This window comes from Agelaius phoeniceus, chromosome 1 (assembly GCF_051311805.1).
Source record: "Agelaius phoeniceus isolate bAgePho1 chromosome 1, bAgePho1.hap1, whole genome shotgun sequence".
Classification (NCBI taxonomy): domain Eukaryota; kingdom Metazoa; phylum Chordata; class Aves; order Passeriformes; family Icteridae; genus Agelaius; species Agelaius phoeniceus.
This window is the reverse complement of record NC_135265.1, coordinates 29,456,241-29,474,574: the sequence shown is the minus strand read 5'-3', so window position 1 is coordinate 29,474,574 and position 18,334 is coordinate 29,456,241. Positions and strand designations below refer to the sequence as shown.

Below are 18,334 nucleotides of genomic sequence, written 5' to 3'. Positions count from 1 at the left end.
CAATACTTCAAAAATACATGGAATATGATAGTAAGATGGGAAGAAAAATAGAAGTTAGAGAGCTCTGTTTAATGGAATACATCCTCTTCAGCTGCCAGTCATGAAGGTGCTTGACAGGCTTCTAGTGCTTCACAGCTGCAGAATCTATTTCTGCTTCTTCAGGGGAAATTGGAAAACTTCCACACTCTTTGCCAGCCTGAGAATCCCACATTAGGCATCTGCTGTGCTTTTGCTGCAGAAAGGGGACCCTGACATTGCCCAGCTGTCAGAGGTGGCATTTGAACTCTTGCTGGTAATATTGGGGCAGCTATTACTTATGGTCTGATCCTGATATACTAGAGAAAAAAAAAATACATTTTAATGGACTTCAGTTTTTTTTGTTCCTAGGTAACTTGTAGGAAATTTTCAAAGTTATGTTCTGGCTTAGACCTAGCTTTGAGCCAAACATTCTTAATCTCTTAGAGTGCTGATTTTGCTTCAGGATTTTTCTTTGCCCACAAGGATGATGAAGTCTTCATTGTATTTGATTTGTATCAATTTCTAATTCTAGAACAGAGAAATACTGATTCTTGAAGGACATAACTTATACAGTTTATGCTAATTTAGGACAAAGCTAAATTTTTATTAAAATTTATGCTCACCAACGTACATTGACTGTTCTCGTCAGTGAAAACCATATTATTGAAAATCTAGTCAGCAATCATGTGTATACATGATGACAAGTAATAGTAGTTTGATGTGAGAAATCAGAAACTGGGTAAGAACCAGCTGTTGATGTGGTTTCTGAGAAACAGAGGTTGGTGTGACTTGCTTTAGCTGTATGGCAATTTCTTTTTGGCAATGACATGACCAAGAAGACTATACAGTTTCATCAATACGCAAGGAAACAGCTGATGGACATTAACTGTCTGTGTTCCATTGGATGTTATATTTGGTAAAAAAGAAATAAGGGTTTCTTTAAAAAAATCTAGTGGTATTACATTAGGTTAATCTAGGTTTTTTAGAATCAAAACCTCTGATGATTTTAGAAGGGAAAAAGCCTCATGGCCAGTATTGCCAAGATGCCAGGAATTTAGAAAATTAATTTAGCGTCTGTACCAACTGCACATAATTTTTTAAACCGTCAAAAAACAGAAAGGGCCCAGAAGGATTCCATGAAGAAGGAAGAGGAGAATCATCTAACAGAAAGCTTAGTTTCATAAAATGAATGATTTGATAATATTTTAGAGATTCATGTAAATTACAGTGGGCCTCTAAGTAGTAAGTGCCAGTGAGTTGATCAGTTTATTCATGAAAGATTTGAGTATAGTGCAATAGCTGACTGAAAAAATTAGCCTTAAATGTAAGAATTTCATTTTTGGAGAAGTGGTCTAAGATCTAAATCTTACCCTTAAATACATGGGTTTTGATAGATAATTGGCAGTATAGATTAACTTAATTTAAAGCTGGGAATAGTCATTGTGGTGTGGTTGGTTTTCCTGTATCACTTATATGATATATGTAACTAATTCTGACAGTCATTAAGAATATTTGTGTGGTTTTAGAAAACCATTTCTATTATTTATTTTGGGGAGTTTTATCTTCTGACCTGCAGCACCATTATTTTTTGGATTATTCTAGGGAAAAAAAATTAGTACTAGTTGTAACTTAATATCAGCCTAGTTACATTGATATCATTGTGTTGGAGTGGTGACAGCAGCCTTTTGGATTTTTTCTGAGTTGTTTTCGAAACACATGGATGTCCATGAGCTTCTGAAGAATTTTTTTTATTATATCATTGCCTGTGTATTTAGAATAATTATGCTATGATCTGGTGCCGAGTCTTAAATGAAGTAACAGCTTGTCTTTTATGTTCTTGAGTAAATCACCAATTTTTATTGGCACTTATATATTTCACTGTTTATTTTATTAACTGAAACCTGTTTCTCTTATGTCCTGTGCAGAATGTGAAAGATGATGGGCAGCATGTATGGAGATTGAAACACTTCAACAAGCCTGCCTACTGTAATCTTTGTTTGAACATGCTGATTGGAGTAGGCAAGCAAGGTCTCTGCTGTTCTTGTGAGTATGAGCATTTCTGTGTCCGTTTGTCCGTTTGCTTACATGTCTGTTCCTAGAAATGTTGCTCTTGCTGCATAACAAAGAACTAATAGCTTCCCCTTACAAAGCCATTGCCACCACAGTAGTGTCTCCCCCTCCTCTGCTTAAGTGCCCATAGTTATTTTCTTAATTTTTCAAGAGATTTGGCTTTAAGATGTGTTGTTTGAGAGAGTTTTCTGCTTTCAAAGAGTTATCACTGTTAGATCCCTTTGGAGTCTATTGCTCTTTTTTTCTTCACTGCTATTGCTATTACATTTTTATTTTTTATTAGAGAGTATCAGACTTAGGTTTTAACTTAATAGTTTTGTTACTCCTGTTTTGTTTTTACTAATTTTTGTACAATAGCATCAACTTGACAAACATCTATGTCCCATGTTTTTTGATTCAAATTTTGCACAGAATTTTGTTCATGATGAAGGTGAAAATCCCAGTTGCCCAGAAATCAAGTTTCTGTAACAGTTCTAAAGTTTTGTATAGTTACTTGTTTTGTAGTCATAAATCTCAATCCATGTATTTCACTGATTATATATTTTAAGAAAAGGAGCACAGAAAAGCTACTGCATTTAATTTGACTTTCATTAGGCTATTAGATGCCATTACTACATTTTAGTTCCTTGAGCTATATCTATGCATTTCCTAATCATCTGTGTTTCACCACCTCTTAACATGTCTCTTGAGAAACCAAGGCTTGCTGAAAGATACCTTATCTCCATTTGAAAGTTTCCAGAAATGGAAGATCCATATCTTTCTTTTGTGTTGTGTTCCAATGATTGATCTTTTTTTAAGACCTGTTTTCTGATTTGACTATGTGTTGTGCATGATTCCAGTGATTGGTTCATGTTATGCCCTGCTCCATTAGATTAATGAGAACTTCAGTCAGTACACAGCTGCATTCTTCTCATGATGGTACCAAGTCACTATTTATTTTTCTTTTTGGTAAAATAATCTGTTTCTTACTGCAACCGACTTTCACCATTTTTGGTATGAAAGATAGCCCCTCACAGCTGATGAGAACCTTTCTGCCTGTACAGCTCTATTGATTTAATTTGAGATTAGTCTGAATGAATGAGGGGTTTGAATTGACCATTTCTCTCAACTGGAGGCCACAGACTTCTCTGAAATATAATTTGGATGTAAATCCTTGTATGCATTTTCACGTCATATAATTTCATTCACCTTACTATGAAATGGGAAAGATACATTTATTAAAATTCAAATAAATAGGAATTGCACAACTTGATATTGTTAAATACTGATAACAGTAACTGGAATATATATATCAAATACTGATTTGACGATTAGATTTTGGAATGTTACATAGTTTAATATTCTTTTTTGTCAGACTGATATTGTGAAGAGCTAAGACTCATATATGTTGGAAAGAGAATTCATTGAGAAAATAATGTAGATCACCTTCAGTAGTTACCAGACATGGGTAGACCAGTTACCTTAACTGTCCCAAAAGGACCAGCCTTGCAAGGCTTGTAATTTTTTTCTGCTGCAGTGTCTTTTGAGAATGTATTTATTATTGTGCTAGGCATTTATTTTGTGAGAACAGTGGTCTCAGAGTGTCTGAAGAACATGCTCCTTTCAATTACTTCATGCAGCAAGAGGCGTGAGTCTACTTGCAAAACTATTCCACTATTTCCTTATTTAGCTAAGCTTTTTCTCCAGTATATTTTCAAAGCATTGCTATAGATTTCATTATTTGCATTTTGGATTGTGTGGGAGGAAAAAAAAAAAGGGGGGGAACCACAGGGGTCCTCACCATCCCTCCATGGTCCAATCAACAATGTTACTCCCTGCAGTTTGTCTGATTAATGGCTGCACCTCCCACTGGGTTTGTGTAATAGGTGCAAGCAAGGTGTTTAGAAGTACTTTGTGCTTAATTGCTCTCGAGGTCAAAAGCCTGAGACATATACCATGCAGGGAGAAATTCATTCTCAGTTTTTAATAGTTGACTCTACTGAATGCAGGCATAAGCTGTAGCATTATTTCCTCATCTTGGAACAGTTGTATCATTGAAGTCAGGAGAGCTTTGCATTGTATGCTGCATTGTAGGTTTTCCAAATGATCTTTAAAGACTTGGTCAGCAATAGCAATTACCTAAAACCGGTGTTGGAGGGCTTAGGGAAAAAAAAAAGCTTCTCAGGAGTTGGTATTTTGTAAAACAGGAGTCAAAGTTATAGTGATAACATGGAATGCATGAAAACAATTGCTATTAAAAAATGGACTAATTAGCCATTTCTGATTTATAAATCAATGGTAGGAACAACGTAAATTCATTGGCTTTTATTTTTGTGCTTGCCAGCTGCTCTCATGCCTATAGTTGGTAAAGTATATGTTTTTTCCGACTAGAAAATGACACAAACCACTTGGCAGTCACCAATTTGTCTTTAATATTTTTGTCATTTGGGAATTATTGTGAAAAAATTTAGTAAGATTTGATTTAATTAAGCATTTCCTGTTATGCAATGATAGTGCATTCTTGGATTTCTCACTTGCATAATATTTCCTGTTCTAATTGGCCTTTTGTATGCCATGGAAAAAGCAGTCTAGTTTGAGTTTTCATTGACTGATTGGATTGATTACTTAGAGATGACATGCTGGTAATGTTATTTGTTTCATAGAAATGGAGTGAGAAACGCCATTGCCTCAACATCGAATAACGTCTTTCTTTTTTTCAGTTTGCAAGTATACAGTCCATGAACGCTGCGTATCCAGAGCTCCTGCATCTTGCATCAAAACATATGTGAAGTCTAAAAAGAATACCGATGTAAGTTTGGAGTAGCATTAGCTCTGCCATGTACCTGTTAATTTAGTAACTCTGTGTATATCCACATTTTTCTTTTGCAGGTAATGCACCATTTTTGGGTAGAAGGAAACTGTCCAACAAAATGTGATAAGTGTCACAAAACTATAAAGTGTTACCAAGGCTTGACTGGACTTCACTGTGTTTGGTGTCAGATTACAGTGAGTATACTACAGTAAAACCTTTCACACAGGTTCGAGAGATAAAAATCATTGAATGTCTTTCTGTAGCCTCGTAATCTGGAATGTATAATTCAGTTTAGTCATAAGCAGTGACTAGTGTGTGTTTAAGGAATGGTGTATGCAGAGTATTCTTAGGACTTCTTGTGGCAAGTAAATATGCTTATTTCATGTCATGAAATGCTTACTTCAATATATCATGAAGCAAATTTGCTTCACAACAATATCCATATGAAAATAATGTGTGCCACTAAAGAGCAGGATTCCCAATCTACACTACAGAAAGATTAAGAAAGTTTTCAGTACCAGGAAAAATCAAGGTCACTGTGGCACTAGGTCTAATTACTGACAGGCAAATGAATTTGAGGACGTCTGGTAGGATACAGTGATTCCAAGTGTCTGGGAATAATAGCAGAGACAAGTTGATAATATACTAATCTGTGCACCAAGTCAAATATATACAACTTTTGTGCACTCCTTATTCAGCAGGAACCAGTAACTGGAACTAATGACATTCAGGGAACACTGCCCTTATAAGTGAGATCTTCATGCTAGAAGGAGCAATGCCAGTATTTCTGTTTCTAGCCAGGGCAGGATTTAAATCTAAATGGGGAGAGATTTCAGCCTTCTTCGCGTGTATTTGCTGGTTTTGCTGATATCATTATTATTATTGTTACGGAACAGCAGTTGTTTGTTCAGTGCTTTAAATAATAATATGAGACTGAGGCATTAGTGAATGTTTGTTTTAAACGTAAAAGTTCGGATGTTTTATGACATATTTTCTTAACACAAGAATACAAAATATGAAACATCATCAAAGAAAATAGATCCAGGATGCTTTCAGTGATAAGCTGTTAGGATTACTTAAAAACAATATTTTAGAAGAAAGCAAATATGTACTCCAGATTGCTGTCAAAATTTGGATAATTTATGTAAAGAGTAAAACACCCAATCCAAAATGTTTTGCATGTAGATAATTAAACTTAGGCAATGGCTATATGTGTTTAGCAACAAAATTAAGGGTGTTCTGCTGTAGCTATACAAGTGTTTTTACCTGTATAATATGTCTATATCATTCAAGAAATATATATTGTGTAACATAAATTGACTTCTAAAGTCAAAGGAAGTTGCAAATTCCATCTTTCTTCAGTAGAAATTATTTTCCCATCAGTTCATGGGGATCTGGACTACGTTTGTAAAGGTCTTTCACTCCTCAGAGTTGTACAACAAGATTCAAAGGATTTTCATAATATCTGTTATTCACTGAAGAAGTACTGAGGAATTATTTATGATTGAAATCACTCTAAAGAAAAATGCTAAATTCTTTTGAAAATGTCTTGGGTGCTTGTGTGCTTATTTAAATGCCTAAATAACTGTCAAGGTTCCAATTAAAAATGGGTGCATGTTTTTTGACAGCTGAAGTTGAAAATGTTGGCACTAAGGGTTACAGTTTTTCAGTTTATTTCTATCAGTAATTTAAAGGCCTTTTCTTAAAGCAATTTTTTATTTTCAAATAAATCTACTAATATTTTGGTTTTTTTATGGATTCAGATGTGAATTAGACACAAGTACAGAATGAGTATTTTTAAATACTGCAAATTATACCTCAAACTCCTATTCACTTGCAATTCTCTTCACTTGGTATATTCTATGCAATAGCTTCATTTTTTAACAGTAATACCTCTATTATAGAAAAAGTGTTTTGAATTTCTAACAGATCTATGATTTTTGAATGGATATTCTGAGGTTATATAATTATGATCACATCCTTCATGTGTTTTTCAATTCCTTGTACTGCACATTCACAGCTTATAATCGAAGGGGATGCTCTTTATTATGGAACTAATTCTGAGCCTCTTTCATGCTTTTTAAATATATCTATCCTTACAACTTAATAAGGTCACTTCTGATGTCAAATAACTGACTCAAGTCCCAAAATTCAGAGATGTTTTTCACTAAGGAGCCTTGTTATACTGACTTCTCAGCCAAATCCATGATCCCTCTTCCATATAATTTGTGGTTCTCCACCATGGTAATGTAGTTTTTTTTCCCGTCATCTTCTCTCCAGCAAATACACTTTTTCCTGCTTTGAGGGTTTGTGAGTGAGGTAATATTCTACAAGAGATAGGTTTAGGATAAGGGATTTTTGGGGAAATGTATATAAAAGCTGCTAAAATATGGGGTTTTTTTGAGATGCATGCATATTATTTTATTTCTTTGTGTCAAATTGTTATTTTCATTAAAGCTACGTTTCTTCTGCCTTTTGTTATTTGCTATGTGCCAATTCTGTTGTCAGAGATCAGCAGAGACTAATAAGAAGATTAAGCTATTTTTTCCTAGATAAGTTTGCATGCCACTGAGTAGCAAAGCTGCTAATTACCACTGAATGTGTGAAGATACTTTTATTTGATGTAACATGGCCTGGTGTGCATTAATTATGGTACAAGTAGCCTTACCACTGAGGCAGAGAATTAGCATGACAAATGATTTAGATTACAGGGCTACCAAAATACCCTCACAATAAGGCTTTAATACTCAGAGTAAATCAAAACTCTTTAGACTTTTATTTTCTGTTGCTAAGTAACTGGCTAAAAAGGTAACTTTGCAGTATAAATGAATATGGACAAGGCTAATATTAGGTTCAGTTCAAAATTCAGAAATGTCATGGCAAAATTAACTGTACCAGATAATTTTATGAAGACCATATTACCAATAAAGTTTATATATATCAGCAGTTGGTACAATATTATTGTAATTTTGATAGAGTTCTATGAGTTACACCATTTAAGGGAAAATGAGTCAGTCATTGAAAAAATGTGATTTACAGGTGCAGGCATTGAACTACAAGTTTTGTAACAGCTTTTCAACCTGTTGAACTAGTACTGTATGCTACCTGTTATACTAGATAAATCACTTGTTAGTAAGATTTTTTACCTCACAACCCCTGATATTTATTAGCCTGATTATTTTTCTTTACTGTAAATATACACCTTTTCAAAAATGTCCATCTCTAAGGAAAACGGATGCTATCTGAGCACCTTAATGCATTTTATTGAATCTATACAGAGATAAAAATACAGAATAATTTAGGTTGGAAAAGACCTTTATGATCATCAAGTCCAGAAAAAGAAACCTTTCACAAAATTTTACAATATTAATTTTATTTTATTCTATCTCTAATGATATGGTGAACTATACTAGTTAAATGTGAATGCTTTGCATGATCCAAGCACGCAACTGTGCCTTTGTACTGTGTGGCTGAATATTCAGAGTAATTTGAATTGAGTTAAATTCTAAATTATGAACAGGAACTCTTGATTGCTAGTGCAAAATACTTCAACATTTATCATTACTTGTTAACGTTTTATGTTCCTGTTATACGCACATTTGTCCATTCAGCCTCTGTAAAAAAATGGAAGTCAGCCAACGCTCTTCCTGTCAGCAGACCTGAGGATATTCTTTTGATGTTTTCAGAGTAGAACCATTGTCATTGCTTTCGAGAAAACTGGATGAATTCTAAGCATGAATTACGAAAAGTAGAGTAGTTCTAGTTCGTCAGAAGTCAATGGAAGCCTGAAAACTGATCCAATCAAGACCAAAATTTACTCAGTGAAGTTTAATGTAGGATATTCCTGTGTTCTTTTCTTTTATTTGAATCCATAGTGGCTATCAGCTTCTGGAAGGAAGCAGAGTTACACCAATATTGCCAAAAGCTGCCTTGAATTACTCACAAGTAGTAGAACAGAAGTTCCTGGCTCAATGCAAGAAGCTCTCTCCTGAAATGAAGCTTTTGGTCACCAGTAACAGTATGCTGCTGTTAATGCATTGCTGTGCGATGTTCTTATTTTGTGTGCTGATCCACACGTACAATTTCCAAACTGAAAAATACTTTAATACAAATATGTTAGTTTTGTCCATCCTAGGGAGCTTTCTACTGCAGTGTGTTTTGTTTTCCTTCCAGAGCTTCAGTAATAATTAGGTTAATGAAACTCATCCCCTCTAGGATGCCCATTTTCTTATGCTAATTGAAAAATGTCTAAGTTGAATCTTCATTTTCTGTCTTCATATAGTTGCATAACAAGTGTGCTTCACATCTGAAACCTGAATGTGACTGTGGACCTTTGAAGGACCATATTTTGCCACCCACATCAATCTGCCCAGTAGTGTTGGTGAGTTGTTTGTATGTTAATTTCAGATGTAATCCTCTCTCCATGCAATGTTAAAATGCTGCTGGGACTGGCTGCAGATATTTAAGTTCACAGGACTGTGTGAACCTTAAACACAGTGTGAAATCCTGGCTGATGGGTTTATAGGCGTAAGTGTGTTTTACCCTCTACATATTGCATTTTCCTTCATGTGAGAATGAACCTTCTGTAGGGCATATTATAACTGAAGCTGACTCAGGTTTTATCACTTATTCAGACTGTACTTACCAGAAACTGTATAGGCAGAACACTTCTACATTTTACATCTTTTATAGATCCAACTTCCCAGAATAATGAAGTTATTCTTATGGGCAGTTTTTGCTTGGGATGCATATTGTATATCTGCAATGCTGAGGTCTCTGATCTAAGCCGGAGGTTACCTAGAATGATGACACTGGTCTTGCAGTAAGCTATGCATCAACATTATAGTATATTTTATTCTGCAGTCGTGGACAGTAAATTTCTCTATCCACAAAAACAATAACTCAATTCGATGAAAATAAAAATGCATGCTATGTGTAGGTGGTATAGAAAAGAGCTGACCATTTTATCATTTAAAAAAAGAGCTTGAGAATTAACTTATGTTTTCACATATTAAATTGGATATTTATTTTTTATGCTGATGAAAGTCATAGCATCATCATATTCATAAGAGAACAAATGAGTGGTCTTCTTCAAATATATTTCATTATAAGTGTAAAAATTGCTTGAACTGAAGAAAGTGTAATTTATTGAAGGGAGGCAAAAAAGAAAATATGCATCCTAATCTCAAACCACTTGCTGATCATTAGGAATAATATTTGTGTCTATTGTAAATTACTTGTTTTCTAATTAATACTTTTGGCTGTTTTGTTTATAAATCTGTTAAGGTAAAGATGTTAGACTTTGGCCCTCTTCCTGTGTAAAGTGGGATTATTCCATTGCTCTCAATGAAACAATCCAATGGAAACCTGCCTTTAATATTTATTAAATATTTTAAATATTTTTTAAATCACAAAAGTGGCTTTTTAGTTTGTCTCTATGGCATTTTTGTATTATCTGGACAAGTTTTGATAAACAGTTATAAAATATTATTTTAAGTTTGTTGGATGATTATATTCTGTATTACCTTATTTAATTTTCAGGATTTGAGGTCATACTTTAAAAGTTTGCATCTGGAAATTATGATTCTGTTATTGGACTATTGTTTGCAAATTAATGTTATTTATCATTTGTCCTTGGTATTAACAGAATGAATCTTCAGCATGAAATTTTATCTTCAGTTATATTGGCATAACTACATTTTCTTTTCAGGAGAAGAAGAGGAATAGAGGAATTAAGATTTTTATTCCACAATTGGAGTTAGTTAAGTTGTTTAGAGGATATGTAGAACCACTCTAGAGTCAAATCACCCTTGAATAGGTTTGTTTTATCTCCAAATTTTTAAGGCATAAGCAGAATTAAATATGTTTTCCTGTTTTGGAATCGTGTTACTAACAATGCAACACAAGACGTGTATTTCAGCACAATTTATATTGTTTGGAATGGAAAATATATTTTGCTGTGATTTAAGGGGGACTTTATAATTTTGTAGTATATTTTTTCATCTAGTAGTTTCTTCCAAAAATGCATTAAAATCCTGAGTTTAGTTATGTTACAAATACTACCTCACTAACCTAGCTAATAGTAATTTCTTCTGAAAGTGATTGGTTATAGTGTACATATGATTTGTGTTAGTAATTTTTTAATTAGTGTCTCCCATTTCCTGTTATGGGGATTCCTTTTGAGAAACATAATACTTCAGTGCATGTGAGACCAGCATTCTCAATAAGGACAGCAAAAACAGTGAATATGTTCTTGTGAAAGCCATCTAACCATGCAAGTGTGTATGTTAATAAAAATTGTGTGTTCTGACATACAAATCTGACCGTGGAAGGGTCCTTCACCCAGGTCACACATTTAATTTCAATGATCTGCTGAGCATTAATATTCTTGCAATGTGTGTGTGTGTGTGTAAGGTAAATAAAAGAAGATAACTGTAATGCTTGCTGTACCAGGCATAACCTTGAGTATTTTGAGGTGTCAGAGAAGAATGTATTTTCTTCTCCCATAGGATATAAGGAAAATAGCAAGATGAAAAATCTTGTATCTTGATCTCCTAAAAATGTTGGCCCTCTTTTCCACCTCTAACTTTGGAAGATTTCTTTCAGAAAACTACAGAAATAATCTCAGAACAAGATGCCCTCTCCTAAGTTTTGCTTCAAGGGTATAGGCTGAATCCCTTCTCATCTTTCTCTTTTGCAGAGCCAGGGACGTTCATATTTTTTTTCCTTTTTCATCCAGCATTTCTCATGTCTCATTTCTTCAGTTCTTGTGAAGTCCAGCCTCAACAATTTCTACACAGTTAAAGGACTTTTTCACGCATTGCATTTCACAGCACTGTATAGTATACCAGTGCTACCGAAATGTTCTCAGCTGAGATCATCTCTCCAGCCTCTTAGTGGCTGGAGAGAGAACCAAAATGCCTTGTCATGTGAAAGTTAGATGGCTGGTCTAAGTTAAATAAAGGTCCTTCCATCTTAAAAACTGCACAAAAATAGAGCTGTCCAAATGTTATGCTTAAATATGATAAGCTATGTTGTCAGCTGAAAAAAAAAGATGGGGAAACTCATGTAGTTGATACTGTGTACATCATGAAAACATCACATCTGTCTAGATTCAGTGTCTTGTAAGGATTTTTCATATCTCACTGCATCAATTCTAAATGGTTTAGTAAAATGTAGTCTGTCAATTTTCGTCCTTTTTACTTTTCTGTTTACTGTATATAAAGCTTGTTGTATGGTGAAGTTTTTTATTCAAGTTAACTGAGTTTTGTTATAAACGGTGTGCAGATCTCAAGTGATAGTCTTTTAATAGATGTCAGATACACTTTAATGTTACTCTCTTTTATTATAGTAACATTTTAATTAATTCATACTGATTGAATAAATGTACATTGAGACTTGTTTCCTAATGAGGGCACATTTAGAGGAAAGGTTTTGCATCATTCTGATATCCTGTGGGTAATTATATTCTAATTATATGGTGGGGGGGAAAAAGTCTATAACTCAGTACTGATATTGTTCATTGGACCCAATTAATTACATGCACATAATGAAAGTTCATGATAAGGTTGACTGGCAGTGAGTTTAAAAATCTTTAACTCAATTGAATCCTAGCCTACCAGGAGTACAGAATTAGATCATAACCAGGTTTAAAACTGGGTATTGGAATGAGATGAGTGAGTAGTGAAGAAAGCAAGATTGGTCTCTGCTTATGAGATAGTTTCCCTCACCCTATCCTTTTATAAGGCAGAAAGGGAAGAATGCTTGCATACATTTGTCTTTATTTCATGCCTTCCTTTACTTCGCCCCATTTACTGATGAACATATAGGATGTTCTAATTTTTATTTATGGCTGTGGAAAAGTAATTGGATTTTCAATTTCCCACCAAAATAGATATAGCCCTGGATGGTGACAAACCAACCAATAAAAGATTACTATTTAATAAATAAAAATGTGTATTTATTTCATAATGCACGATGATTTTGATTCTCCTGTTGTATATATGAGTTTTTCAATTAATTTTTTAAAATTAATTTCTAGCATTATTTTTTAAACTTTTAATTAAAACATTTAATTGTGGAATAAAAATAAAATTAAGGAATAAATTGAAAAACATAAGGTACCCTGCTTACAATGTGAGCGTTATTATATGACAAGTATCACTGTCCCCATAGTAATCAGTTTATTTCAAAGGTGGAGGCTCTGGTATAATATTGAATGTAAAGAATGAAAAAAAAATATAAAACAGGGTTCATTTCTTTGTGTTTTGGTGTCCAACTTCATTGTTTTGCATTCTGTGAAAAATGGATCATCATGATAAAAAGTTTGAAACAGTTTCCCTTTTGTTTCTTTTGTCTTGTGAATGAATTTGACTTTTGTTTTGGGTAGTGAAGATGTTATAACATTTTAGGACAAAGTCATCTAAGTGTAAGTAAAATTTATGTAGATATGGACTATATATGCAGACCTAAATTGGTATATATAAAATACGTAGACTTTTTATAGATCATGGTGTGCATCTCTTTATAAACCCAATGTAAAATACCCTCATAAGTCAAATTCACTTGACCTCTTATTTTAAGATATAGATGGCTGTACAGTTGGGGGAAGACAACAGATATATCTGATACCTTTGATATTATGTTATACAAAACCATGAATGTTCAAAAATCTTTTTTTTTAAGTTCTATTACACATGTAGAACAATATACACAGCAGATTACAGGTTTGAGATAGGAAATGTGCCTTATTTAACTTACTAAATATGCATTATGACCAGTAGTTTCAAACTTTTGTGTAAATATGGCAGGTGTATTGACATTTTGACAAAAAGTAATACAGAATTAAAATTGAAAATACTATTTAGGAATTTTCTTTCACTATTAGTATTTAGACCACATAGAATAGCTATTGGCTATAATTGCAACATGGTTCAATAGATATTTTTTCCATGTCTGGTAATATGTTTTACTAATGCTATTTTTCTGTGAGGTATGTAGACATTATTCATGTAGGAAAGCAGAGTTGTAGAGAGAGAGAAAGGGCAGTGCCTGGTTGAAGAATGAGCTTTCTTAATCCCCTTTCCAGTTATTAATCCTAAAATGATTCTTCTGTTTTTATAATAGTAGAGATCAGGTTTAGCTCAGTTGAATCCCAGCTCAACATGGAGCACAGAAAGTCAGTGCAGTGTGTAAGCATTTTATGAGCTCCTCAATCCTTTGAAGTTGAGTACTAGCCTTATTGTGAGTTTCTGAACAAAGATACTATTAAAAAAGTAGCTATTTGAATATATATGCTTGGGGGGGGGGTTGAATTTAGATCTGGTTGTTGAATATTAAGTAATGACATAGCTACTGAAAGAGATTTAAAAAACAAAACAACTTTTTTGCTTCTCTATTGTGTTTCATATTGCAGCTTCAGTTCTCTGAGAATCTAAATCAGACTTGAAATATAATGGTGTCCTTATCTACGCTAAGAGCTTTTTCATTTCTTTGAAGTCAGAAGGAAATTAATAATTGCCCTGGAGGAAAATGTATCTTCCTAACTAATTAGCTGTTCGACAAACACAGTTCAATGTTGAAATAATAAGATGCTGATAAACTGAAATGGCAGCCATTCAATCATTGTAAGTTATATGTAGTTGCCTGCCCACAGCTCATCACTACTGTCTGTTTCTAAGTTTATTCCTTATATCCTCTCCCACTGGACTTTAATATGATTTTATTTTCAAAATTCTTTTCCAATACTTTAGTATTTTTTGGAGAGTGTATATAATCAGCTGCTATAGCCCAAGCTGGAGTTGCAAATCCAGTTGAAGGTCTTGGGCCATATATTGATGTACGTATTGAATGGGTACAAGATGTAAGGCATGTTGTCTACAGAAAACTGAATGAACTAAGGCCAACATGCTAAATGAGAGACTTGATTGTGTTTTGGTGTGTAATTCTTTACCTTTTTATTTAGACAAACTAAAAACGGAGCACAAAGTATATTTATAAAGTTACCACATAGTGATTCCTTGTTCAGAAGAAGGAACAATCAGCAGTTTTAGAAGTTATTCTTAAACACATTTTCTCCATTCGAGCCTTTCTTGTTACAGGTATTTTGGCTACCAGTATTATGGGTGACAAAACGCTTCCTTCTCAATGGCGTGATGTGATTTTTTCCTTTTTTCTTTTCCCCTGAGCTGCAAATGCGTTTCTTAAGACAGCTCTCGGATTAATTAGAAGCCTTAACTTTACTTTATAGTATGGGCATGTGCAGCTCACTGGACGGTATTTTTGCTGAGAATTGGTTAATAATCTTGTCCACAGGATGACTTTTAGCTTTTGCCTAGGGATTTAGAGCTGGGTATTGTGCTACAGCTCTATGAGCTTTCAAGACAGCATGATGTGGTCTTCTAATATAGGCTCTTTTGATTAGCATGCACTCAGAGCTGGAAATGTGGATAATTTATAAAATAAATTATCAAAATGTTTTAGGTCATCTGAATCACTGTTACTTGGATGTGACATCTAGTAGATACTACAGATAGATTGCACACCGAGTTTTGGCATAGTGGTGATGCGGTTTTGTTTTTAGTTTTCAGGATTTTTGAAGCTTAATTTTCTTTGGTCATTGTATAATTATGGACAGAAATTTCCTGGAATGGGAGTTTTGTAAGCAGGGTCTTGAATGCCATATAGGTTTACAAAATTATAGTCTAGGAGTACCTGATATTATTATGTCCTTAAAGATTCCTGTGTCATTAAACAAAACAACTCTAAGGAATCATGTAACAGCCTTCCTTCAAGTTCCTTAAAAAGAACCCCAAAGCATGCCAAACCCCAAAGTTTGGTATTCAAGTCACATATTTAAATTTCACCTTGCAAACATTTGAGGATATCTTTACGTGGTATTGTATGCATTCCATCTGATCCTCTATGAAGTTTTGGAGGTCCAGAATAAGACTTTTAAAACTTTTTAAAGCTATTTTATTTTCTGCATAATAACCTAAAAATATACTTCTTTTGTTATACAACTCCATGCCCAAATAGGTTATATGTTTCATTTCAAAATATATATGATAAAAGAAGAAATTATCATACAGAAGTAATCTTAAGTTTTAAGCTGTCAAACTGTGTAATGGTATTAAGCATTTGTTAATGAATTTGCAATCCTATGTAATGTATAAGTCAATTGTTGTTTCATGTTATGAAATACATTGATTGAAATAATCTTGTGTAGGATATAATCCAGAAAAAATATATTTGCAGTTATTGACTAAAGTGAGGTGAGAAAAAGCAGTTGTTGGTGTATTTGCCGTGGATTCCGTGTCAGCAGTTAAATTATAAAGAGGCAGCTCTTTAGTAACTTTTCGTCTGTTTTCACTCTAGCAGCTATGATAGAGCATGATATTTTTAAATGTGAGTGTTTTGTGTATAGGAAAAGATTCGACCTCTATATAAAGAAAGAGTATAAACAACTTTTGAGGAATAATGATGTATAGCTTGTTAATTGTAGCTATACAATTAGAAAAAGGCTTTTTAAACAAGATTGTTTGATTTGGATTAGAATTCAAAGACTTTGAAGATAAAATCAAAATAGCCCTCCAGGTATCAGGTATCTCTTTTGCTATTCAAAAGAATGAAGTCCTCAGGTTTTCTGAGATTGTTAGCTGGTGCCAAAATGATCCCACGCATACTTTCTAGAGTGTAAATTATGTAATACGACAGCCAGAACATCGGTCAAGTCCACTTGTGCAAAATTGTAACAAAGTATCATGGATGTGTTGTTGTTAAGTGTAATTCTGCAAGGTAACATTCCTTGTGCACGCCCTGTCCATGCCCTTTGCCATCCCAGCTGTTTGGTGCTGCAGCCTAACATTCTCTTTTTCCAACAGACGCTTCCCACTTTAGGAGGTTTGCTCCCTGAGGTGCGTAGCAGGAGGCATCCACGAATGCTCGAGTACTAACAGTTCATGATATTGTACATTCTTTCTGCTATGAAGTGCATTTTGGGGCTGAAAAAAAAATCTGGAGATGATATTCTGGGTTGTTATTTGGAAAGTCCTGTCTTATTTGTCAATTATTCTCTGATTTGGAATATGGAATAGTTGCAATTGAGTAGTTCTCACCCGGCAATGGTCTCTCTGGTGCTGGCTGGAATGGTAGATGCTCCAGCTAATGAATATTGACTTCAAAGTGGGACTTCAAGGGGGAAAGTAAGGCATGAGAAGTGCAAAAAGGGGTGGAAAAAACTGTTGTGGTAAGTTCTCTTTTGGAAGGTATGTGCTCTGGCACATGCCTCCCAAAAAGCTTCATTCTTTAAGCCATCAAAATGTACAACTTCTGTATTCAGTATCTCTGTCAACCTCATGCATGTTCACTAAACAAAATGTTTCACAGATACATTGATCATTTTGTATGCTTTATTTAGCAAGGTATTAAAAATAGCACAACTGTTATAAACATAATTCTTAAATTGAAAGACAAATTTTTGCCTTCTATAAAACCATTTTTTCAAGGCATGTGAAATTTTTCTTAACATTATTAGAAATTTTAGGCTGTTATCCATTCTTATCTTCTTCTGTTTTTATCTACTTTAAATTGTTTGCTTCTTGACACTCTCTGATATTTTAGTAATGTTTTAGTTCCCAAAACAAAGATACTTTAGGTCAGGCACAACTGGTATTTCATATATAAAAGAAAAGGTCTGCACAAGATACTAAAAAAAAAAAGAAAGAAGTGGTAAATTTTTTTGTGTTCCATTAACAGATTTATTCATTAGAATATTATGCAATTCATTACATTTTGTCATACAAACTAAGTCAAATCCTCACTAGTAGGACACATATCTAAAAATTATAGGATATATAACTCTAGGAAATCTAGAATCTCTTGTCAGCTTCTTCAGAAAGGTTTTACAGAGCACTATTGATAGACCTGGTGACGTGTATTGTGGTCTTATATAAGATGGGTGGTATGAAATACTTTATTTGTACTTTCTTCAAAAATTATCAGTAAAGAAAGCAGAGTTTCAATGTTAATGAGACCAGGTATCCATCTTTGATCATATTAACAGTCTAGACACTTCTGTATCATGAATATTCTTTTTTCCTGCATGTTACCTGAGATACATGACCTGATCTTGTATTGTTTTTATGAATCAAGCAGTGGTTTTACTTATGGGATACGAAATATAAACTGGAGAAGGAATGGTAATGCAGCAGTCATAGGACTGATGCCAGCTGAGGTTATTTACTGCTATTTGTGTCATGCTGCTGTTTGTATCACCCCAATATTGAAAACTTTGCTCTGGGTAATCTTTACTGTTTTTACTTGAGTCATTAGTAACAGTGGGTTTAGGCATGGGTCTCAGCAGTGTATAAATACTTTTCCTCTAAATAGTAGCATGATATATGCAAGAAGATTTTTAGTGCCACACTTTATAAGTAGGCCTCTTTTTTTTTAACT

The 18,334-nt window shown here is 33.9% G+C and overlaps 1 protein-coding gene across 6 annotated transcripts in view; it reads left to right on the top strand.

Annotated features, from left to right (window-relative positions):
* DGKB (diacylglycerol kinase beta) overlaps positions 1 to 18,334 on the top strand; it is a 378,520-nt gene that overhangs the window by 142,862 nt on the left and 217,324 nt on the right. For 4 of the 6 annotated variants that reach the window (XM_077175541.1, XM_054639423.2, XM_077175548.1 and 1 more), the window contains 5 exons: positions 1,944 to 2,061; positions 4,788 to 4,876; positions 4,957 to 5,073; positions 9,162 to 9,260; positions 16,762 to 16,794. In XM_077175541.1, coding sequence (XP_077031656.1) covers positions 1,944 to 2,061; positions 4,788 to 4,876; positions 4,957 to 5,073; positions 9,162 to 9,260; positions 16,762 to 16,794 — 456 coding nt within the window. The remainder of the gene's footprint in view (positions 1 to 1,943; positions 2,062 to 4,787; positions 4,877 to 4,956; positions 5,074 to 9,161; positions 9,261 to 16,761; positions 16,795 to 18,334) is intronic. The other 2 variants (XM_077175559.1, XM_054639432.2) reach the window with 1 other exon arrangement.